At 35.2% G+C, this 24,784-nt stretch overlaps 1 protein-coding gene across 1 annotated transcript in view; it reads right to left on the bottom strand.

Moving 5' to 3' along the window:
- COL19A1 (collagen type XIX alpha 1 chain) overlaps window positions 1–24,436 on the bottom strand; it is a 178,822-nt gene extending 154,386 nt beyond the window's left edge. The window contains exons 1-3 of the mRNA XM_032215170.1: window positions 24,367–24,436; window positions 22,191–22,265; window positions 21,652–21,751 (exon numbers count right to left, since the gene is read on the bottom strand). Of these exons, the coding sequence (XP_032071061.1) occupies window positions 21,652–21,751; window positions 22,191–22,265; window positions 24,367–24,436 (245 nt within the window). The remainder of the gene's footprint in view (window positions 1–21,651; window positions 21,752–22,190; window positions 22,266–24,366) is intronic.
- Window positions 24,437–24,784: the final 348 nt, after the last annotated feature.

The raw sequence follows: 24,784 nt of genomic DNA, 5'->3' as shown, positions 1-24,784 counted from the left end.
CACACACACACACACACACACACACACACAGACGGCAAATTAAGCCAGGCCTACATTTAAACTTAGTATCATTACAGAGTTTGTCACAGTCACATGGTACAAGAACGAAAAGCAAGACATGTTGAGAAAAAAAATTATTAGCAAAATACATTCTTAGTGGCTCCCCATCCTGTACTAGAAAAACCTATAAGCCTTGGGTTGAATATGGAAGAAACAGAACAGAGAAGCTGTTAGTAAAGAAGCATTCTGGGGTGGTTTCTAACTACTCTATATCTGTTATATTTTTTATTTTTGATGCTCAATTTATAACCCGCCTGAACAAGGATGCGTCCTCACATGCACCCTTTGGGTTTCCCAGTTCTACCTATTTATTAGCAATGTATGCTGCTTACAGTACATAGCAAATGTTAATTTGGAATTTGATAATCACCTGCTTTTACTTAACAAAACTAATTTTCTGGAAGACTGCAGATTTATCTTCTTGTCTTTAAACTGTTCTTGAGAGCAACAGGCAGATAAAATCAGTGCTCACCTAGCTGATCGTAATTTTATTAAAGCAATTCACAACATTAATAGAAAACCACACTGCATTTCTGTCCTGAGAATGCTTTGGTTATTCTGACATGCCCCAGAAAATAAAGGTTTATATATCAAAAAGTTGCAATGGTCAATAATCCTTTTAATTTAGTAATTTTCTCTGAGCTAGTCATTGTGAAAATACCCATTTTGCAATTAATTATCCCCTATCTGCTGCAGTTAAGCATTCACTTTTTGTCTTAGAAGATCAAATATGAAGCATGTTGTCTGGGTAAATGACTTCTGCAACTTGACACCAATTAATTGGCTGGAAACTTCATTTTCCTTTGACATATACTCTTTCCTTAGAGACACAGCAGCTATGCTACAAATTACACACACACATACACACACACACACACACACACGCACACGCACACACGTTGTTTTGGGAAAATGTGATAAATCAAAAAATTGATTTTTGGTCCTAGGCAATCACTTGTTTTAGAACAAATATGCATTAAACTTTAAAACAGAACAGCAGATGCTGAGGTAAGCATCACAATGTCACTGGTACTTAAAAAAAGCATATTCCAGGTTGTTTTATGGATGTATTTTAATTTTGTCTCAAATTTTATCGATTTCTTAAGATAGGTTTATAAGTCCTCACAGATTACTGTTGGACATACTTTTTGTACTGGTCTAAAATTGTAATAAGCTGACTGTGACTGAATCCAGTATATTTCTCTTAGGTGTAGTATCCAATTTGTCATCTGTGTACAGGTACCAATAAGAGACAGCACATTTTTTGCTTTAAGCTGAAGCAATTTCAGTTTTCATTAGTGAAGCTGCCTGGGATAGCCTCAGAGCTGGTGGGATATGAATATCATAGAGATAAATGATGCTAATTGTTTTTTTTTTTAATGCAATACTAAGTCGTAGACTTTGGTTTTAATGCTACCAGAGAAATAATTCTTCAGAATTAAAATTGGTGGCCTAAGTCCATGGACATTAAAACAGTGCACTGAATGTTTTTATGTGTTTCATTTTATAGATTTAATATATTGTTTTTACTTCCGATTGAAGCCACTCAGAGTTGGTTATAAGATAGGTAGTTATAGAGATGTTTTACTTTACTTTAAAAGTCGTTACTTTTAAAGCCCTTCATGGTTTAGGACCTGGCTGCCTGAGAGACCGCCTCCTGCCACTTACCTCCCAACGACCAACAAGATCGCACAGGTTGGGCCTCCTCCGGGTGCCGTCAGCTGGACAATGCCGGCTGGCGACTCCCTGGGGGAGGGCCTTCTCTGTTGCTGCGCCGGTCCTGTGGAACGATCTACCTGCAGAGATCCAGACCCTTACTACTCTCCCGGCCTTCCGTAAAGCCGTCAAGACTTGGCTGTTCCGGCAGGCCTGGGGCTGTTGATTGATATCCAGTCCCGTTTAGATGGAATGGGTGACATGAATTTTAATACTGTATTTTTATTTTATTTTAATCTCTATTTTTTAAAATTAAATGTTTCTTGTCTGTTGTGAGCCGCCCAGAGTCCCTATGGGAGTGGGCGGCATACAAATTCTAATAAACTTGAAACTTTTAGAGATGTTTTAAATAAATAGATAATAAACAGAGAATATGGCTGGAAGAGGGAAGAACTAGAAGCTCAATGAAGACATGTTCATGGAAATATGGCAATACGGGGATACAGAAAGCACTACACTTTATAGCCGAAGTTACTTGAGTTAATAGGTAAGCGAAGTAGGTCCCACGTGAAGGCACAGTACAAATTAAAACAGGCTTCCAATGCTAATTATCTTCCTTTTAGCTTTCCCTAAGTGTGCCAGGCGTTCATGCCTGGCTCTCAATCAACCCATCAGAGTCATAATTGAAATATAGGCAGACTGAGTGGCAGGACTATTTTTTAGAAGTGGTAGGAAGAGGTACCCCTATCAAATTTAGTAAGGCAATCTTTATTTACCTTTCAGATTTTGCTTTAAAAAGCACTGGTGGAAAAAAGCTGCTATTTTTAAATGTTATGAACACTAATTCGCCCATGCTGAATGAGACCAAATTAGAGATTGTGATTAACTTCCGTATTTACATGTATCAATGGGGCCTCTAGGTTGCTGAATGTCTTCCAGGAAAAGTAAGCTGATCCAAGTTACATTTCCTGAGAGTGAAGTGAGAGATGTTTGGCGTTAATGGAAAGACATTTTGTCTTCCAGCTGACACCTACCGTCACCTGTCATCTTGCGAATAATTTAACGATCAATGATTGTGAAGCAGCTAATGTAAAAAAAAAACTTTGTCCTAAGATGTGGGATGCTGCGTTTAATGCCACCTTAAGTCAGAATTTCAGTAGATTTGCTTGTTGTAAAATCTCTAGCCTCAGACAAAGAAAGGTTACTCAAGGAATGCCAGAGCGCTAATGTCTCCCAATAATCATCCTCTTGCTAATTATGTCAGTAGCTTTTATAATATGGAATAAAAAATTGGTAAACAAATTGTAAGGTTTAAGGGTTTAAAAAAATACTTAAAAGGTTTAAAAAAAAATAAAAATAAAAAGAGCAGTGAGCAATTAGCAAGCTGCAGCTGCAACTCTTTACCACCATAGAACATTTCAATGCTTATTCAGTAAGAATCAGGATTAGCTGTTGCTCAGAATAAAGTTAGAATATGGAGAAATCATCATGCAGCTGGTTTAAATACCACTTGATTCATTTTTGTATATTTTAATATTATAATTAACAACTTCATGATCCTTTTATATTGCGCTGTATCAGAGTCATCAAGCCACATAATGATTGTACATTTAATAGTGATGAAAGAAATGTCCTTCTGGGTTCAGCTCCAAGTGGGGAAAAAGACACTGGAGACATGGAGGCTGCTTGGAAAGATGGTTTATTGTTGGACAGGGCCACATGGCTTGAGCCCTGAACAGAAAAGGTGATCACATGCTTCAATGTTGGTGGAGAAGAAGAGAGAAGAGGTGAGGAAGGGGCTTGCTAGGCTTTTTATAACCTGTTCAGTCCCACCTCTCTGTTTCCTGTTCCTGTGTAAGAAATGTGTTCTGATTGGTTGTCAGACTCCCATGTGACCATGCAGGGGCAACTCTCTAGGCTGCGTTTTGAATCCAGGTTTGGTTGAGTTCTCAGATGCCATGTGGTGAGTTGGGTAAAATTCCTTAATCCCATGCCCCTGTAGCTGAAGTGGAGAAATCTTTATTATGTAAAAGGACTAGCTTGGCCTTCTTAATGGCCCATTGACAAAGTGGGGATGGGCAGGAAGCTACAGGCAGCTATTCTGTCTTTTAAAACATGTTTCTTTCTTTTCACATCCAGAGAAATATTCTGCCTTTTCAATATTTTCTAGGATACTTCATTTTTCTGGGAGAAGGCTGAGTGATAACTTCCTACAATCGGAAGCTGGTGGACAGAGTGAGGAGAATCATGATATTTCTCCACATTCAAATTGGTAACAAATGAAAAAAAATATTGGAAATTAATTTATAAAGAGCTACATTATACTATATATAAAATAAATGCACTGCTATCCAGTATTGTTCAAAGTTTTTATTTAAGAATTTATGTTTAAAAGTGAAAGGAATTTTAGGAACACTTTCATATGGAAAAAAGAAATGATTCTGTATTTCTGTGATTGTGTTCTGATTTTGTAATAGCGATTTCAAACTCTATTTTAAAATTCAGTGAAGCTCAAATACTGTTTTCTGATTATTTTCAACATTCCATCTTGCTGGCCAAGAAGGCTTCTTTCAATCCTAATTACTAACATACTAAAAATTAAAATATCGTATGAACTACACGGGTTTAGCCTTTTGAATCTGAATCTGCTTTTTACATTTCTCTAGTGTCTAGAAGCTTCAGTCCATAGCTTCTGAATTTCAGTCCAGTTATAGATCCTTCTGCAATGGTTCCAATGATTTAACTTGCAAGCATAAATCCAGATTTAAACAATTTTAAAAGTTCAAATGTGTGAAACCTCTATCCGCCCTTCCAATGAAACACAGTGAGGGAACCAGATTCCAGGCATGCTACTGTCCTTCAGAGGGAATGAATTAAATACTTCCAGTCTGATCTAAGAAGCTGATTTGGAAGCCTTTGCACCCACATCTAAATTAAGGAAACATAAGACAAGGCAAATGAGGAGCAAAAGGACAATACTATTGTTGCTTCCAGTTGCTAGTGTCAATTTTTTTGGAACGATTTGTTGATCTGACACCATAAAATAAATATATTTAGTCAATTGATGTTGAACTATATTAAGGCTAGTCTTCCATCTACTTTGGACCCATATCAATATAGGAGTAATAGATCAACTGATGATGCTGTGCTTATTGTTGTCCGTACTGTATTAAATCATTTGGAACAACAGGGAACATATGTAAGGTTGCTATTTGTGGATTATAGCTCTGCCTTTAACACCATTCTACCCAATAGGTTGTTTCTTAAAATGTCCAATTTGGGTATAAATCAGAGGATTTGTTTGTGGATAAAGGATTTTCGGACAGATAGGCCACAGTTAGTAAGGATGTGATCTCCCCATTCTTCTATTCTTCTATTCTATTTAACATTTTAATGAAAAAAATACATTTAAATTAACAGATTAACTTGTGAGTGAAGTGAAACCTCATTGCAAAATATTAATTGAGGAGAGGGAATGACAATCATACATGAATATAGATGAACATACATGATAGCATATTTACATCATTTATATTGTAAATTATATTTATTTGTGTGAAAATCTGTAGTTACCTGTAAAGGATTATATTTGAAATGGTATGTGGGAGTGACCTTGAGAGATAGGAGATAGAAATTCAACCAAGGAAACTGTCAGATAAAAGGCAGCTCAGCCCACAGCAGAGATGTGGATGGGGGAATATAAGTGTTTAATTTTGTGGTGAAAATTTTGCAAATTCATAAAGATCTTAGATACAACGTGAGTATTTAGCATGACTACCATAGTTACCAATGCATTGTAATGTGTTGCATTAAGCAAAAGGGTTGAATCCATTTCCAGTTAGCACAGTCTGAGAATGGAAAATAAAAAGCAAGAAGAATGGTATTTGTACTTCATGAATAATATTATACAATCATTGCTCTGATTTCAAAAGATCCAAGAATTAAAATTGTAATTATGTATATATTAAAATGGTGAAAAATAATACATTTTATTAATAAATAAAATATGCATTTATTAGCATCATAATTAATATGTTTTATATATAATTAATCATGACCTTACAAGCCTCAGACTGCATGATAAACAGTTGAATGCAAATGCTGCCAATGAGAATGAGCCATGGAAGCCAAAAAGTTACATGCACAAAGGATCCATCTTCTCTCTGCATAATTAGTTAGTAGAACTGTTAAAGAAGAGGTAGTGTTTACTGCCTGCTGTCCAATAATTAGCATATGAATCCTGATTTGACTTAGGACAACTGTTTCTGTGTCATTGACTTAATATGATTCAGATAGAAAAATTATGTTGGAAACATGATAATGTGTAAATGGCTATTAATAGGCTTTTAGTTGAATCAGGGTTTTTTTTAATTTTGGTTTATTTTTCAAATATGTAAAGCTGTATTGAATCATGACTTATTTTCTCAAAATCTAACAGCCTGAATCACAAGATATTTTTGTTAACTGCTCATAATCAGACCGCATAATACCAGCTGAGGAATGAAAAAAATCATTTATAGGGGATCCATTTAGTAAGGTAATAACGTAGTTCAGTTATCAAAAACACTTAGCAATAGCAATAGCAGTTAGACTTATATACCACTTCATAGGGCTTTCAGCCCTCTCTAAGCGGTTTACAGAGTCAGCATATCACCCCCACAGTCTGGGTCCTCATTTAACAGTCAGCTGAAGCGGCCTGCAGTACTGCACTCTAACCACTGTGCCTGAAGTTCAGCCTCCACCCTTTTAGCTCTCCATAAGGCTTTGAAGACCTGGATTTCCCCCCAAGTGTTGGAAGAAGACTAGATAACACATTGGAACTGATTCAGCCCAGGTTTTTGTTGGGTTTAATATTTTAATTAATTGAGTTTTATAATTTTAATATTTTAATATATTTGTATATGTCTTTTAATTTTTTTATTGGAGCAACTCAGAGTTGGTTGAAAAATGGATAGCTGTATAAAAAGGTAATGTTTCCCTATCATAGTCATGAGTTTAGGGCAGAGGTTGTATTCTACTGGTTTAGACTGGATCTACTAGCGTGCGCTCACAATTGTGAGCCAGTAGGGAAGGTAAGTGTATACCACCTCTGGTCTAGGGTATGGTGCTCATCTCAGTTTCTTGATCAAAGGAGCCAGTGTTGTCCGAAGGCATTTTCAGTGGTCATGGAGCCAGCATGGCTATACACACATGGGATGATTTTATCTTCCTACCAAAGTGGTACCTATTTATCTACTCACATTTCCATGCTTTCGAACTGCTGGGGGGGAAGGAGCTGGGGCAGGAATGGGAGCTCACCCCTTGCGTGGTGCTTGGGTCTTGAACCTGGGCTGTCAGCTTTCCAGGTGGCAAGCTCAGCATATTTTAACTGCTAAGCCATCATGCCCCAGAATGGACAGCTTTATAAATATTATAAACAAACAAACAAATAAATACACATACACAAGTATTTCTTCACTAAAACTGAAATATTTTTATTACTCTTAATCCATCATGTAGGCCTTTTATACATTTTATTGACTGCCTCTATTGCCACAACAACTCTATCAGTATACAACATATAATGAATCTAAAAACAACAGCAACAACAACAAAAGAAAAATAACAACAAAAGAATTAAAGACTCCCGTTAGGGAAGAAGCAAAACAATTGCAAAAGCCACACCAGTTGATCAATCACATTCAAATCAGGCAGGGGTACAGATTAATTCTGCTCTGGACCTACAACATTTTTCAAAAGGACACCAATGTTAGGGCTGTGCTGACGTGGCAGAACAGAGGAAGAACAGCCACAATGGAACTAAACTACATAGACCCTTATGATAACATTATTTTAGGAATGGAAAGTAAAGGATGTATTCATTTCAGATGTCACCAGGGGCAGAGGTGATTGGAAAAAAGTGGGCCTATAGCAGTGGTGGGATTCAGCCAGCTCGCACCTATTCGGGAGAACCAGTTGGTAACTTTCTAAGTAGTTCAAAGAACCGATTGTTGGAAGAAATCTCCTTTTGTTTTTTTCCACTTCACAGGGCTAATCCTGTAAGGAAGGCAGGAAGGAAACATTGTGGTGTTGTTTCTAGCCTAATCTTTATTGACCTGCTTACAGAAACTGCCTCTCCGGTTAACCCTTATTACATTGTAACAGCTAAGGCGAAGTGCCCAGCGACCTGACTGACCTTGAGTTGGCCACGCCCAACCAGTCACATGACCACCGAGCCCCACCTACCCAGATGGTCACTAGGGCAGAGAACCGGTTGTTAAATTATTTGAATCCCACCACTCGCCTATAGGTACCTAACTCTATTTTAAAAAATGCAATACCATTTCCTTCACTGCAATTAGTAAACTGCAGCAGATTGCCCAAGCCCACTGAATAAACTTAAGAGACCTTTTGTGGAGAATGGAAATTGGACTTTTGTCTTATGGATAAGATTCAGCTTAGTGGTCCTATAGTGAGCTGCTTTCTAGAGTAAGCAGAGCTGAAGCAGTTTCTGGGAGGATGTAGCCTTGAGATTATAGCACGGTATTGCTTGGTCCTGATTGCCAGAGTTGTGGAAGGAACTACCCAACCAAGGATACAGAATTATTATTTTTTTTAACTCGGAGGTCCATGTAGGAATCTTAGCCTATGTTGTTTGATGAACAGTTTACATATGTTCAACATAAAAACAGCTTTAATCCTGTCTTTTATGGAGACAAAACACTTAAAACATTTATTTTAAGTATATACCATGTGAGAGAGTAATCAGGTTGAGTATAAAAAAATTAATCACATGTCTGTCATTTAGCTGAAAAAGTAGTAATATTTTCCTTTAAAGTACAGAAAATGTGAGAGGCGGAATTAGACTTGGGGGAATTGCTGTTTGAGGTAAGAAGGTAATATCACAGTGGGAGGCAGCACTTGATCCCCTGCAAGCCAACTTAATCTTTTGAAAATATAAAGAGCTTATGTTTTCTAGTCAACCTTCATCTATGTTGAATCATTTGCCTCATAGCAAATATGTAAAGCGCTGGCTAATAGCAACAACTCAATTACACAATGTAGAATGCCGAAGATTACCAACCAAATAATCTTTTCAGCATCATGTATATACATAAATTTGTTAGTTACATTTGGGAGTTTAATACCACAGGTACGAATCAATTAAACTACTGCAGTAGTTAAGCAGATTTGAGTTGTGTCAGCCACAACATCCCTTGAGGTTGGATGGTCATTTGGAAACCACAACTAGTACAAAACGCTAAATTGTTGAATGTGATAATTTGCTTCCAACATATTATATCTGTTTTGAGGGCACTGGATTCGCTACCAGTTTGCAGCCAAGTGAAATTCAAGGTAACCCAAAGATCTTTATGATTTAGGATCTTGATTTCTTAACCTCTGCCCCAAAGCTTTGTGCTATCAGCTAAATAACAGCTATGCCTCCTTGAAAGTACCACATTTGCCAAGGTTCATTAAAGGTTAATCTAAGGCAGTGTTTCTCAACCTTGGCAACTTGAAGATGTCTGGACTTCAACTCCCAGAATTCCCCAGCCAGCGAATGCTGGCTGGGGAATTCTGGGAGTTGAAGTCCGGAAATCTTCAAGTTGCCAAGGTTGAGAAACACTGATCTAAGGAAAAGCATTCTTCATACAAGTGACCCATCTATGCGGTTCCCTCCTTATTTAATTATGATTGTTGCCAAACGTTTTAGTGTTTGGCATCAATGTAAAACAAATATCTCCCGCAAGCCTTTTGTTAAGCTACTGCGTGCCTTTCTAGTCATGTTAGCTACTGGTCTCAGATATTTTACCACATCATGAAGGACGTTGATTCTTTTCAATTGTTCTCAACTGAATGTAAATTGTCATTTGAGGATCAAGCTTTTCCTTGATGATATGTGATAAAATGTGTAAATATATTTCAATCGCCTACTCTCTCGTTTCCTTTTTCTTCATTGCTTTGATTTTTCCCTTTTTAAAACGTAGAGGCAAAAAATAGGTTCCATTAAACACCATTCAGAATTGAATCTACAATAGCAGAATGCCAGAATCCATTTACTTTTGTTCTATTTCTTAAATGTAAGATTTTTAAAAATTCCTGAGGGCGGGGCTTAACGTCACGATGACAGGACATGCAATCTTGGGGCTCCAGGATTGCCATCAATATCTCTGTTGCTGGACGGTCCTTTTTGGATCTAAACCGTTCTGAAGGAATGGTGATAGAGAAGAGCATGTCCTGCTGATCTCAGGGACATCGCAAAGTCCCTGATTGATCCAGGAGAAAGCTCTTTTTGCCAGCTACAAGAGAAGCAGTCAAAATGGCTGCAGAAGGTTGGGACAGTCCCCTGAAAGTAGAACAGGAGAGACAGTGTGTCGAAATGGTGAGAAAAATCTTTATTATTAGAGAAGAGAAAATCCAAAAGACTTAGTTAAAATAAAATTGAAGACAGAAGTAAGTAAGGGGTGAATTAACCCTGGTTTAAAACTATCATGTTATCTTTTTCACTTTAATTTTGTTTGTTTTCCATGGATGGACTTTTTACAAATGCCTCTTACTTTTAAATTGGACTGGTCTTTTTTTCTGTCTTCCTCTATACTTCTTCCATTTTTTGTATTTGTGGATTAAAAGTTTCTTTCCTTGCAAGGCTCGGTCGGATTGTAATCTTTAAACATTTTTTTCTTCACTTCTGGAATTCAGGGCTTAGAAAGAAAGGCAAAAACAGAGGGAAAGGATGTAACACTGCCATTTACAGGCTAGAGGCTTGGCAACATCTGATAATACAAAGCTATTGGTTTTGTTTATTGAAAAGGTCAGTGGCTATACAGGTGTTTCTTTGAAGGAAAGATAAAGCTTTGACCTGAAAAACTTTACTGAATTTGTTTGAAACCTAGCAAAAGCCTTGGATGTTTTAGTGGCAGTGTCTATAACCTGGAAAAATGGCCCAATATGAAGAAGAAAGGGGAATAACATTGCAAAGAATTATGCTAGAAATTCAAAAAGTCTTAATAATCACAGACAGAATTGAAAAGAGACTTGAAATTATAGATCAAAGAGAAGAGTTGAGAATACTTATAAAACAACAATGAAATTTGAAGACAGAGTTCAAAAAACCACAGAGATATATGAAAGTGATAAGAAAATTGCTGACGCTGACAGCAAATCGAGAGTGGAGGAAAATGATAAGTGCGAAATACGGAAAGGAGAGATCAATGAACTGGAACTCTATCTCAGATGTCAAAATATAGATGAAGAAAGAGGAGAAAATTTGGCAGAAACAATGAGAATAATTTCGGTAGAAGCACCAGCGATAACAAAAGTCAAGCTGATGGAAAGAACAGATAGAGGGTTTCGAATCTTTATAAGATATGCAATGAATAACAAGTGGTCAAGAGAAGTCCACATAAGACTTATCAAGAAAACACTTAGAATACAGAGTCTACAAATAGCAAAAGATATTGGGCTGCACTATTTCTGGAAGGATACAGGATGATGAAATGAAATGTCACAATAAAATTTAGTTAAATGGAGTTAAATTTTGAGTACTATGTATAAGACAAAGTAATAACAGGTATAGCCAAATAAATGATTAATAATAATAATAAAGCATTTATATATACTAGATAATATGAAATTTTATACAAACTGTAAGTGAGGATGATGGAGATGATATTGAAAAACCTTTTTATAAAAAATAAATAATTCTATATAGAATAGAATATAAAGATGTAATATCACTGGATGATTTCAGGATGATGTAATGAAATGCCATAATATAAATTTACTTTAAATTTAATATGTTTCATATAAAAAGGATGTAATAATAGCTATGCTTAATGGATGTTTAACAATTATAACAATTTGTATACATGTATATTAGATTTATGATACTAATAATAAAAAAACATGGAATTGAAAATTATCAGAGAATGTTATCAATGCTAAAATAATAGAATGATTTAGAATAGGATATAAAAAATTCTTTATTATTGGATATATTGAAGATGATATAATGAATCATTATAATATAAATGAATACATATTTAGAATACCTTGTTTCAAATGGAGAAACAATAGTGATAATCAAACAAATGAAGTTTAATAATAATGTATACAAAGATATTTGACTGGCAATATGTGAATTTTGATAAAGTTCAAGTGATGACTATGGAAAGGATGCAGAAAGACCTTGTAACCAATCGACACACTGTATGCAGTTGAAAAGATTTTTATGTTATATGTTTTGTGTGTTTGTGTTTGTTTGAAAATAAAAATTTTATTTATTAAAAAAAAGATTTTAAAAAATTCCTATTGCTTTTTGGCTTCTAAAAAAGAAGATTTGCCATTATTTAAGGAAGAGCAGATGTAAACTTTCATCCAACATTATACCAATGGAGGCAGAGATACTATTCTTTCTTGGTATTAAGAAATATATGCTAAATGTATTGCCTGTAGACTAAGAAAACACAACTTTCTATGGTCAGAAATTTGACCTTTGAATGGTATGCCAAGGGCTACTCCAAAAAGGAAACCAACAAATCGCAACCTTAACCCACTTAATTCATATTTAAATTTAATGATTGAACACCCCACATTTTGAAAGGTCAAGAGTTCCCAAATTATGTACCTGTAATCTGGATGTTAGGCTGAGAAAACACCAATCTTTCTGCTTATTATGTGTCAAATTTATTAAACTAGGAATAGTCTGTCTGCTAATGTAGCTACTGAAGCAAGCAAATTTGTTTGTGATAACTCAGTTTCTGTTGCCTGAATGTGCACATGTGAATACTAATTTAATTTGCAAGTTTGCACAGAGATCCATGATATAATTTAATTGACATATACACTCACCAGACTAAAGATGTATTATGTGCAGATTTAATTTGTTATGGAAAATTGGGGAAGAAAATAAAAATCTGAAAAATAGGAAGCAATCCGTTTAAAGTGCTTAAAATCATTTTGAAATGTCTTTCCCAAAAGCAAAATGAAAGCAAAAATTTAGCACAGAGAGATGGAAATGGAAATCTCTGATAAACAAGTACCTGTAGCCCATGAATTTTCAAAGTATTTGTAATTCCTTAATGTTGGTGCTATGAAATTGCCTAGGTATCAAGATTTTTAACAAACTGCATCAGATTGTGCAATGAATGCTTTAAAAACCTAATCATATGAGATTCCGACTCCATAAAAGATTCAGGAGGTAGTTAAGAGTGCAACGTGTAACTAATAGGTATAAAAACAGAAATACCTCGCCAATTGCACAGCATTCTAAATTTCTCTGTTAGAATACTTTATTGCTTCTAATTATTTATTTTAAAAGTTAACGAACAGTAATATTTTTAAATGCTGGGTCTGATAGCCAATTTAATGTTAATTTAATGAAAATAAACAAGATGGCACAAATATTTCCATACATATTCACAACTCATTGCTATTCTAGCCCTAGGCCTTAATCTATTCATGACATTAGCAATGTGATTAGCAATCAAATTATTTTAAAATAAAGTGGCTAAAAACATTGGGGAAAAACTTAAGCCTTTGTTCCCAGCAAAATCACTGCCCCACATCTGAGATTAGCTGTCGGGGAAATTAATTTCAATCTTTTTTTTCATGAAATGCTAAGTAAGGGGTTTTCTTTCAGCTTGCTGATAGGAATGGAAGCCCCAAATCTCTTTTGCTAATTAATTGGTAATCACATCACTACATTAATATTATGTATAGTTTAACTGTAAATCTTCACTGGGGAGAGTAGATCAGACATTCTTAATTTAACTGCGGAAAAAAAGATGGGAACTTAATTGATCACCTTTCAAGTGTGACAAACACTGGATGACAGAATGAAAACAAGCAGCAAATCAAAGGCAAAAATGCCTAAATGGCCAGATTTTAATGAATAATTTAAGTGTAGGAGTACTTTGGATAGTTTGAGGAGGAAGACAATGATGTCGTCCACATTTTTGTCAACTCTTAGCAACTATATAGATAGTTTTAGGATAGAGTTTAAAGGGACCTTGGAGGTCTTCTAGTTCAACACCTTGCTCAGAGAGGAAACCCTATACCATTTCAGAAAAATGGTTGTCCAATCTCTTCTTTAAAACATCCAGTGTTGGAGAATTTACAACTTCTGAAGGCAAGCTGTTTCACTGGTTAATTGTTCTAACTGTCAGGAAATTTCTTCTTAGTTCTAGGTTGCTTCTCTCCTTAATTAGTTTCCATCCATTGCATCTTGTCCTGCCCTCAGGTGCTTTGGAGAATAGTTTGACTCCCTCTTCTTTGTGGCAGCTGGATGTCTTCCTTTTTTTTAAATAATCACTGCAGCTGGTTGTCTTCCTTTTCCTTCCACATTTGCCAATATTATAGGTTTTTTTTTTTTAAAAAAGACAGTAAGTCGTTTACACTAGGTTTCCAAAATATGACTATTTCAGTCTGATCATTTCTGCCTTAAGTGAGAACTCTTGATTAATTTTCTCCACGATCCATTATGTTTGTTTTCTTGGCTATGCATGGTATTGTCAGAAGTGTTCTCCAACATAGATATTCAAAAGTATCAATTCTCTTTCATCCTGCTTCTTCAAAGTCCAACTTTTAATACCATGGAGTGCCAAAAGGAAAACCGTGGCCTGCACAATTCTGATTTTTGTACGCATAAATATGTTGTGGCACCTGTATATCTTTCCTAATTCTCTTCTGCTATTTTACCAAATGCTAGCCTGTAGCAGATTTCTTGGCTGCTAGTTCCTTTATTGTTAACAGTAAAACCTAAAAGGTAGACACTATCTACTGCTTCAATATCTTCACTGTAAATTTTTGAAAATTTACAGAAAAATCAGATTTTTCCCATTTAAGTTGGTGATATTATGCTTCATAATTCAGAAGGTTAAATAAATCCCATCAATAAAAAAGGTACTTTTTTGCCAACACCACAAGTAGAGATGAGAAGACACTACAGATATAGAGCTGGGACAAGACGGGTCCCTTTGAAATGGACTAATTGAAGGACATTTCTGGACATCCTAAATTAATTTACTCTGGGAATGAAATGCAGAATAGTGATTTTAAGCTAGCGTTTCTCAACCTCAGATACAGTATTTTGAGATGTCTGCACCTCAGTTCTCAGAATTCCCAGCATGCCAATTATTGATTTAAGCAACTCGTTCTTGTTGTTGTTCTTGAAATACTTGAAATACTCCTTCCTCCTCCTATTCTCCCAACAACAGACCTGTGAGGTGAGTTGAGCTGAGAGAATGTGAGTGATCCAAAGTGATCCAAGCTAGCTTTCATGGCTAAGATGAGACCAAAATTCACAGTCTCCGGGTTTCTACTCTGGTGCCTTAATCAGAAGACCAAAAAGGCTTTCTTTCATTTTGTAATAAAATCCACTATTTCACACAAGTATCTTCCATGACTGCATGAAAATACACACTAAGAGCAATTGGTTATGGGCAAATCTGTTTCTTAAGGATGAATTGACTCATAATTTTCGAAAGTGACAGTCCCAACAGCCCTGAAATAAATCATCTAGTGCAAAAATAAGTGAAACAATCTTCTTTTCTTAACATGAGGGAATGTGCAAACCTTTTAAATTACTTTGTGTAACCAAATATGGTTTCATTTTAACAAAATTATTATACCAGAAGTTCTATAGCTTCTTAATTTCCATAAATTCTCAATTTCATATCCATATTTTGTATTTTGTGAAAAGAATCATTTTGAAAGATATTATAAATGAAATAAAACAATCCTTTCTTTCTTTTTAAAAAAAGTGTGCTATTTGATATTCAATTTTGTATTACTTATAAGAAAAGAATAACATTAATTGTTACTCATGTTCTTATTTAAATTTTTGGCAGGTAAAACATTTTTTTTGTTTGAAATGCTGTAGGCTCACAAAAACTGGTTTGAGTGTTCTGAGGTTGAAAAAAAACAATATATATGAAGCTCAGGATGAAACAATATTTTATTCCATATTGTTTCAAGATTCCAATATCCCCAAATCACCTTTTTAAAAGTCCTTTAGTACATTGAGTACATTGGTCAAGATATTAGTAGGCCAGTGGTGGGAGTGGCTTGCTGGCCATGTGACCTGGTGTGAGTGGCTTGCCGGCCACATGTTTTCTTTCTTTCTTTCTTTCTTTCTTTCTTTCTTTCTTTCTTTCTTTCTTTCTTTCTTTCTCTCTCTCTCTCTCTCTGTCTGTCTCTCGCTCTTTCCTTCCTTTTGTCTCTCTGTCCCTTTTTTCTTTTTTTCTTTCATCTCTTCCTTTCTTTTTTCTTTTTTTATTTATTTATTTGTTCCTTTCTCTTTCTCTCTTTCTCTCTCTGTGTCAGTCTGTCTGTCTGTCTGTGGGGGGGGGCAGTGGTGGGTTTCAAAAAATTTTGGAACCTCTTCTGTAAGTGTGGCCTGCTTTCCTGGTCCACTGGTGGAACCTCTTCTAACCGGTTCGGTAGATTTGATGAACCGGTTCTACTGAATAGATGCGAACTGGTAGGAACCCACCTCTGTAGTAGGCATAAGTTTTATCTCTCCCATTGGGAGCAGTTAGTTGAAGGTAGGAATTGTATCAGGATTTCTGGTAAATAGATTTATTTGCTGTTTTTAAATTCTTTGCTGTAAGGATCAAGTTCATTGTAGCTGTCATGTTTTGTATGCATTGTGCTTTTTTCAGCCTATCAAATGTAAAAAGATGCATAGCTCATGTGCCATCTTTTGCAAACTTATTTTGCATGAGAATGTTTAAAAGGCAAGGCTTTATTCATTGCCCTGGAAGTAATTGAACAGGATTTATTCCTATTGTTGAGAAAGGAACAACATTTATGCAGGAACCTGGTCAGGCAAGTTAGTCAGCTTCCTCCATTAATCTGCTTCAATGAATTCTTGTGATCTGACCATTCCTTCGTATGAGGGGATAGTTGTAATGGGTCGAATAAGGTTATAGTACATATAAGTCCTAAATGTGTGTGTGTGTGTGTGTGTGTGTGTGTTGCATTTGTGAAAAAAATGGTTTTCTGCCTGGATGGCTCCCAGAGTGAGTCGATAGACAGAAAAGGGAAGCAATATGCTCCCTCCCATATTTGGGCATACCAGGGGTTGTGACACAATACATACATACATACATACATACATACATACATACATACATACATACATTCCGTTATATTAAATTCCATGTATACACTATTCACTATCTAACCCTGAAATATTGTACTATAATTTTCTTAATAGGGCTGATTTGTTCCAAGCTTTTAATAATGGTTCTTGCATTGTCGCAAAAGAAAGATACATACCTTCTATTTTGCAGATAATTATTCTTGTATGTGATATGCTTCAATTGATAGCTATTTGCAACTTCTTGGGAACATTTATTTATTTACTTTTATCGTATAATGATGGAGAATAACTTATACATTTTTATTCAGAACCATTAGTATTTTTGTGGCCTCCCACTGGATTGGATTCACCATTATATGTGTAAAAATGGGACTCTTTTTCTCCTCCTATAGTATTTCTTATTGTCCCTCATAAATGTGTCTGGGAATCAACCAGTGTTGTTTTACCAAGCTGCATAAAGTGTATATAAATATCTTAAAGAAATTAAATAAGTTCCCAATTATATACGATGGGACTCAGGAAAAGTGCTTTTGCTCAATTCTGAAGTGATTTCTCCTTTCCCTCAGTTTTTCAATAATAGTCTATTGTAAGTAGTATAGTAGCCTGCCTACGTAGTACAGTCTTCTATTGTTTGTGTAGAACTGGAAGTGGGTTTATAGGGGCATCATCCTCTATTTCTGTCAGCTTTATTGTACATCTAAATCTGAATCCATTGTATTGTTTAAGGAAGAGGTTTTACATAATTGTATGTATTTTAGTTTCCTGATAGAAATAAATCCCAATGTCCTAGGGCCTCAGGAATGATTTTAAAATTAAAGCCATACATGAATTTGAGAATTAATCCTATTGAATTAACTTTTACTTTTAGGTAGAAATATATACAATTGTTCTGTTAAAATTCAATAGTTATTTGCATTTTTAATATCCCAGAAGAAAATGACATATTGTATATATAAAAATGTAGGTCCTCTTTTTTATTCATATTTACTGGTTTTATGTAGAATATGGAAATTGAAGACCACCTATGTATTTTAATTTCAGTGTAATGAACATAGTTTAAATTGCTATTAATCTGTACAATATGGAAGTGGGAGATCATAATGCTGACAGAAGAAATGGTGAACATTCCTTCTGAAACACCACTTAACAGAAAGCATCCAAACTATTATATAAATGTAAAAGTTAACACTAAGGAGAGTCATGTCTGTTAAAATATAAAAACTCTTCTATGCAAATAATCCTTCTCCTGAAAAATACACAGTTTTGAAAATATTTTAAATGAAGTACATAATAAAATAATATGCTAACACAATATTTTATGTCAGAATGTGTGTCTTCCACAAGTCTTTAGTTTCTTATTATTTTGAATTTGAACTGCCAAACTTATACTGGTAATATCTAAATGCTAGATACTATAATTATGCTACTTGTAATTATGCAACTACTTGAATAATTAGTAGTAGTAGTAGTATAGCATTAAAATGAGTAGTAATAAAATATTACTTATTAAACCCAAAACTTATATGAATGTTAGAATCATTACTGCCTTCCTTATAGTGACTATTATTTGTAAAATTTAAAGAATGAGAGTAACAAAGTGGTTTGTCCAAGTATGAGACTAGGATACTGACAAAGCAATTTTCTTTGTTGGATACAAAAGCTAATACTGCTCAAATGACGACTATTTCTCCCTCTCCTAAAATATCCTGCAAAGATTTCTTCAGTCTGGATGATTCTCATTTGAAACAGACCAAGGGGAAATACAACCCAGGGAAGAGTAGAAATTCAAACAGACAATCTAATTTATCTGAATATTATTAGCAATGGAAACAATAGGAGATATCCCAAGCCATGTATCTCTGCAAATTCAAAGATAGATTCCTCTAAATAGGTTAATCTGAGGTGTTGGATAGATTAATATATCATATTAAACCATAATATTAGTTATTAGGTTTTGGCTTACTGCGTTCCATGTATCCAGCAAGCGATAATTTATTCAAAAGCCGGGGTTAAGCAAGACAATGTGTAAACATGACAGTATGAGACTTTTCTACTCATAGAGAAGAAAAACATTTTTTTTACTATTTATATCATGCTGTGATTTAATTTTCTGTGTCATTCTGGAGAAATTGCAGAAGTCTTGGGAGAATAGACCGATGTGCCTAACAGAATAAAAACTGAATTTTAAAAAAGTCCAATAGACATTCCTGTATCCAGACATACAAAAAGAGACTCTCCTTACAACCCCCCCCCCCAAAAATGAACCAACTGGAAAAGCACTGTTTCATTCTAGCTCAGAAAAAAAATGATAATCTTATTATTGTATCAGAAATAGCCTAAATCGATCTTTAGTGTTGGAAGGCACATCAAAACCTACAAGTTACAGCATTACTTATGCAATTCCCAGTTTCCTCAGCCAGCTTCAGACCCTGATTCTCCATTTTACATTAGTACAGAGGGGCTGTCAGCCTTCAGGAAAAAAAATGGGGGAGGGGGCAGAGGTATAATTCACCGGTTCACCGACAAATGCGCGCATGACAAAAGCGTGCCGAGAAAGCTGCGAGTTCAAAATCGCGCCCACAGCAGCGTGCCGACAAAAGCATGCCTTCAAAAAACAACTCAAAAACAACATAATAACCCTAAACCTAACCCTAACCCTAAACCTAACCCTAACCCTAAACCTAACCCTAAATCTAACCCTGAACCTAACCCTAACCCTAAACATTACCTTAACCATAATCACGCTTTTGTCGGCGCGCTGTTGTTGGCGTGTTGTTGTGGACGCGATTTCGAACTCACAGTTTTCTCGGCGCAGTTTTGTCGGCGCGCCTTTGACGTGCGCACATTTGTCAGGACACGTAATTCACCTTGTATGACAGTAAGCTACCTAGAATCACCTTGGTGAGATGGGCGGCATAGTAGTCTAATAATAAATATAAATTTTAAAAAGGAATTTGGGGATGGAGAAATCTTTACGCCATCGTACAAGTGGAGTTCTACTTAGTGTTCCCTAGAACTGGTTCTTTCCTTATGCCATCAATCACAGTAACACAATGAAGGTATCAGAAATAGCATTGTCTTTGTTTCCAAATAAAACATACATTTAAAAAATCCCCAATCCATCACCTTCTGCCTTATTGTGGGAAAGAATAATTTTTTTACAGAAACTTCAATAGTTGTAAGTCCCAACTGAAAAATAAAATGGCATCCCGCGACAGAAGAAGCCTATCATAGTTTACAGTCACTCATATTATAGCTGAATGAGTGAAATGTAAGGGGATATTTGCTAAGCTACTTGACACTTTCAAGTCAGCTTAATCAGATACCCTTTCATTTCCTGTAGTAGAGAGACCAGTATTCTGCTACTCACTATACACCAGAATCTATTTACATATTCTAAGAGACGAGAGGAACTCTCAAAGTGTGTCATTTGGTTGCACTTCTGTGTCTTTCAAAATCAAATAATCTATGTAGGACAAGAAGGCCACCCAAAAAAGCAATATACAGTAATTCAGCAAGCAAGATAATATTCTCATTGCAGAACTATAAGTTCCTAAATGTTTCTTTATAAGCTCACCTTATTAACTGTGTGATAGAAGTTTAAAAGTGTACAGAAACATACAGATGCGAGGATTTCTTCTTCAAAAGCACTGTACACAGATGATGGATTCAAAAATGGTTTAGGGATATAAATTAATGCACTGTATGCAGACTGATGCCGGTTTCCTTTTAAATTGTCCTTGCATCATAAGCCAGAAATCATATTTTTGTGTTTAGGAATATTTATAGAGTAATCAGATAAATAAATAAGAGAATAAATAAACGATAAAATCTGCAGAGCAGTTGGTGTTGGGTGCGCAGACATATGCTAAATGGCATATTGGCTTTATCATGTTCATTTATTCATTTATTCATTTGTGAATTTGTTCATAAAGAATGGAGAAAAATCAGGCAGTTTTACATTTTTTTCTCTTTGTAAATGTTCTTTTTTCCAATCTATATTGAGTGAATGTTAGGGAATAATATATACAAACTACAATTTCAGCAGAGGAGAAAAGGTAAAATAAGCTTATAGCCACCATGGAAAGTTCTATTCATATGAAATAATAATCTGTTCAGCTACATAATCTTTTCTATAGTTCTTTTCTTTAATAAACATTAAAGTTTTCCAAGACCTATATTAAAATTGAAATGGAATTTTAGACTATTTCACACAGGATATAGTAGCTTTTTATTTCACTATTTGTGAAAAAAACTGAAAAAAAATGTATCCATGACTATCCATAGTTTACAAACAAATAGCTATTTTGGAATTCGCCTGGCTGAAATTCCAGCTGAAAACTGCAGAAAAAGCAATTAATCCTTGCAGAGGAATGGAAATTCAAGTTGCAGAAAGCATGGAATAAAGAAACTCAAGGAAAAGTAACAATGAATATGAAAAAATAGAATTATGCAAGAATATAAAAGAACATTTTGGGATCATAGTTATCAATGGCATACCTCGAATGTTTGAAGCAGATTATATTTTAATACTCCCCCCACCCCTTCCGTTGCTCCTGTGCCATGCCACCCACAGCCAAACAGCTGATTTGAATGCTGGCAGCAGTGATCTGGCTGCACACCACCAACTGTCCAGATACCTCCTCATTATCCACATCACCAGACACTGCACCCCCTTATTGTCAGCACCTGTGGCAGACAGCCCCTACTAACCCATCCTTGATTTATATACTTTATTTATTTAAAACAGTCATACAGCCACCTATCTTCAAACCAACTCTGGACAGCTTTCAATCCCCCTTGATATTGCCACTGGTAGTTATCCAAGAATAGGGTATTTGATTACTTACTGAGAATCTTTGATAAGAGGTGCATTCCCCAGTTTAAAACATGGCTTTTCAACTCCACATGAAGTCTGCCTCAAAGAGAAGCTTTCTGCTAAATCAAAACCTGAAAGATGTAATCAAGCTGTATCACCAACTGCCCACTTAATATAATTTATCTAAACAGAGAAAATGGTTGGTAGGCTATCTGAAATATTGGCCACAACAACATCCAAATCTCAGTTTTCATTGTTAATAGTATACTCATAGGAAATTCTCCTAGTAGTTGACTTGGCAACCTCTGGGGGATGTACTTGTTATTTCCTTTTGCATCTGAATGAGCTTGAAATGCTGCTTTCATTCTTTCACAGTAATTAAAGCAAAGATGAATTAAAATCAGAAAGATGACTCTAAACTTATTTACAACACTCCAAACAAAACGTTCTTCCTTTCATTAAAACACATTTCCAAAGTTTAAAGGCAAAATGTATTATTAAAATCAAAGGATGCTGATCCAACATCCAATAATGTTGGATATGATCTTATTTAATATAAAGAAAACTCACCTGAAACCCTTAAGTTTTCTTTGCACAGATGGATGAAGTGATGTCCTTCTCCTTTCAATATTGGACACTCAGTAGCTAAGAAAAAAGAATATAAAATGTTCTTAACTTTAAGAGAAAATTGAATCCAGCATATACAACGGGCACTTTTATTTTTGTTTTCTGCCAAAAAAAAGGGCAAAAAGGTCACAAATTGTGGATACATGCCTGTGGGTTGCTGCAACCAATTGTAATTGCTATCTGGTTCCCAAGCACCTGAAATATAATCACATCCCCAGGTATGTGTCTGAGATGACATTTCTGCCCATCCAAATCTGTAATCTATACTCACTGCAGCCCACTAAAACAAAAATAAGTAAAGCCCTGATTGCCTATTCCAGAACATTATTAAAGTGCAAGCTTGCTATTTTTTTAAATACTAGTAATATCAACATAGAATATGTAGCACTTTACACTGCCCTGAAGAGTTGATTCTACAGCATTTGAAGCTGAAGAGCAAGATGATGAAAGAAGTAAATGAGAATCAATTTATATAATTCATTTTCATATACACTTGAAAAAAGCCTGACTTGGGGGAAAGATGGGAAGGGATTTGAAGAAAGAAATGATGGTATCTTTGTTCTTAAGCAGGTCAGTAGCTAAAGGGTAGAAGAAAGAAAAGCTAAAATTCTCTTAAGAGAATTTTAAAAAACGAAGAGATGTTGGTAGTTAAACTGGAGATCTTAGGTAGGGCTAGATTAGAAACTGACAACAGCAAGATATAAAGAGAAAGGTATTTCAGAACTTTGAACATGAAGATTGAAATACAATAGAAATTTTGTCTAGTCATTTGTGTTGGGAGGAGGGAGGGAGGGAGGGAGGGAGGGAGGGAGGGAGGAAGGTGTAGGATCCAAACACAAATAAAAGCTGCTTGCAAATGTCAATGATACAGAAGAAAACTGCTTGCAGATTTATTGGAACTGTTGCTTTCTCTAAGTGCCTGCAAGTGAAAATTTTATTTTATCTGAAGAGATGGCTCTCCAGTTTGTTTTGGCTTGCTAAATGATTTAATTAATAATTACATGCAAATATCTACACACACACACACACACACACACACACACACACACAAACACACACACATCTCTATCTCTATCTCTCTCTATCTCTATCTCTATCTCTATCTATCTATCTATCTATCTATCTATCTATCTATCTATCTCTATCTATCTATCTATCTATCTATCTATCTATCTATCTATAACATCTATCTATCTATCTATCTATCTCTATCTATCTATCTATCTATCTATCTATCTCTATCTATCTATCTATCTATCTCTATCTATCTATCTATCTATCTCTATCTATCTATCTATCTATCTATCTATCTCTATCTATCTACCTATCTATCTATCTATCTATCTATCTATCTATCTCTATCTATCTATCTATCTATCTATCTATCTATCTATCTATCTCTATCTATCTATCTATCTATCTATCTATCTGCCTATCTATCTATCTATCTATCTCTCTATCTCTCTATCTATCTCTATCTATATCTATCTATCTCTATCTCTATCTATCTCTATATCATATATATATACATATACATACACACACACACACACACAGAGAGAGAGAGAGAGAGAAAGAGAGAGAGAGAGAGAGAGAATTCTCATGAAACAAATTTCTGATCCAACTCTGCTTTCATACCCTCTTTCCTTAATCACCTAAACAGCTTTATATGTGAATTTTCTCCAGTTTCATTACTTGCTTAGTCATCATTTTAAAATAAATCTGCATTCTAAAAAAATGTAAATGAAAATATTTAAAATCTCATATAAATCTGGGCAGTAGGAGAAAGAATCTGAAAAATGATCAAGCAGAATTTTTCTTCTTCTACTATTTAAGACTTGTGAAATGTGATTACACAGGGAGAGGGTTTTTTTAATTTTTTTTTACAAATATTAAACAACCTGTGTCCCATTGGTTCATCCTTTCAGAAATACTTCCTTACATAAACAGAGAAATACAACGATCATAGCTGCAATTAAGGTTTCTTGGAAGGTGCAATTTCTCTGGAGCAGCCACAATGTTCGCAAATTCCATATTCAATGGTAGTCACGAGAGCTGGCATTCTGCAAGTTAGCTCATTTGGCTTACATTGATTCAATAACTGCTGCAGCCTACATACTTCCAATTTCACCCAGCTGAAAGTTATTAAACAGATATGTGAGGTTTAGTAGTATATTGATACTCTCCATTTCTTGATATACTGAATGTTCCTATGAGCGATTTTAGAATAACAATCCCTGTAATGCTCATTGTTCCTTTTCATTCTTGTTGAACGAAATTATGTTAGGAGCTTAAGAATCTTTATGCCCATTGGCATAAATCTCCAACCATAAAACAGAAGAGGGCCAAATTTAGGAGGGCTAGAGAAGCCAACAAAAGTTTGAAAAGGGGCTTGATGCCTTTGAGGGCTGCTAACAAAAAAACAACATATCCCCCTGGAGTTAGCAATAGCAATAGCAGTTAGACTTATATACCGCTTCATAGGGCTTTCAGCCCTCTCTAAGCGGTTTATAGAGTCAGCATATTGCCCCCAACAA

The sequence above is a fragment of the Thamnophis elegans genome, chromosome 4 (genome assembly GCF_009769535.1).
Source record: "Thamnophis elegans isolate rThaEle1 chromosome 4, rThaEle1.pri, whole genome shotgun sequence".
In the NCBI taxonomy this organism is placed as follows: domain Eukaryota; kingdom Metazoa; phylum Chordata; class Lepidosauria; order Squamata; family Colubridae; genus Thamnophis; species Thamnophis elegans.
Note: the sequence above shows the minus strand (reverse complement) of the source record. Positions and strands in the feature narration are given on the sequence as shown.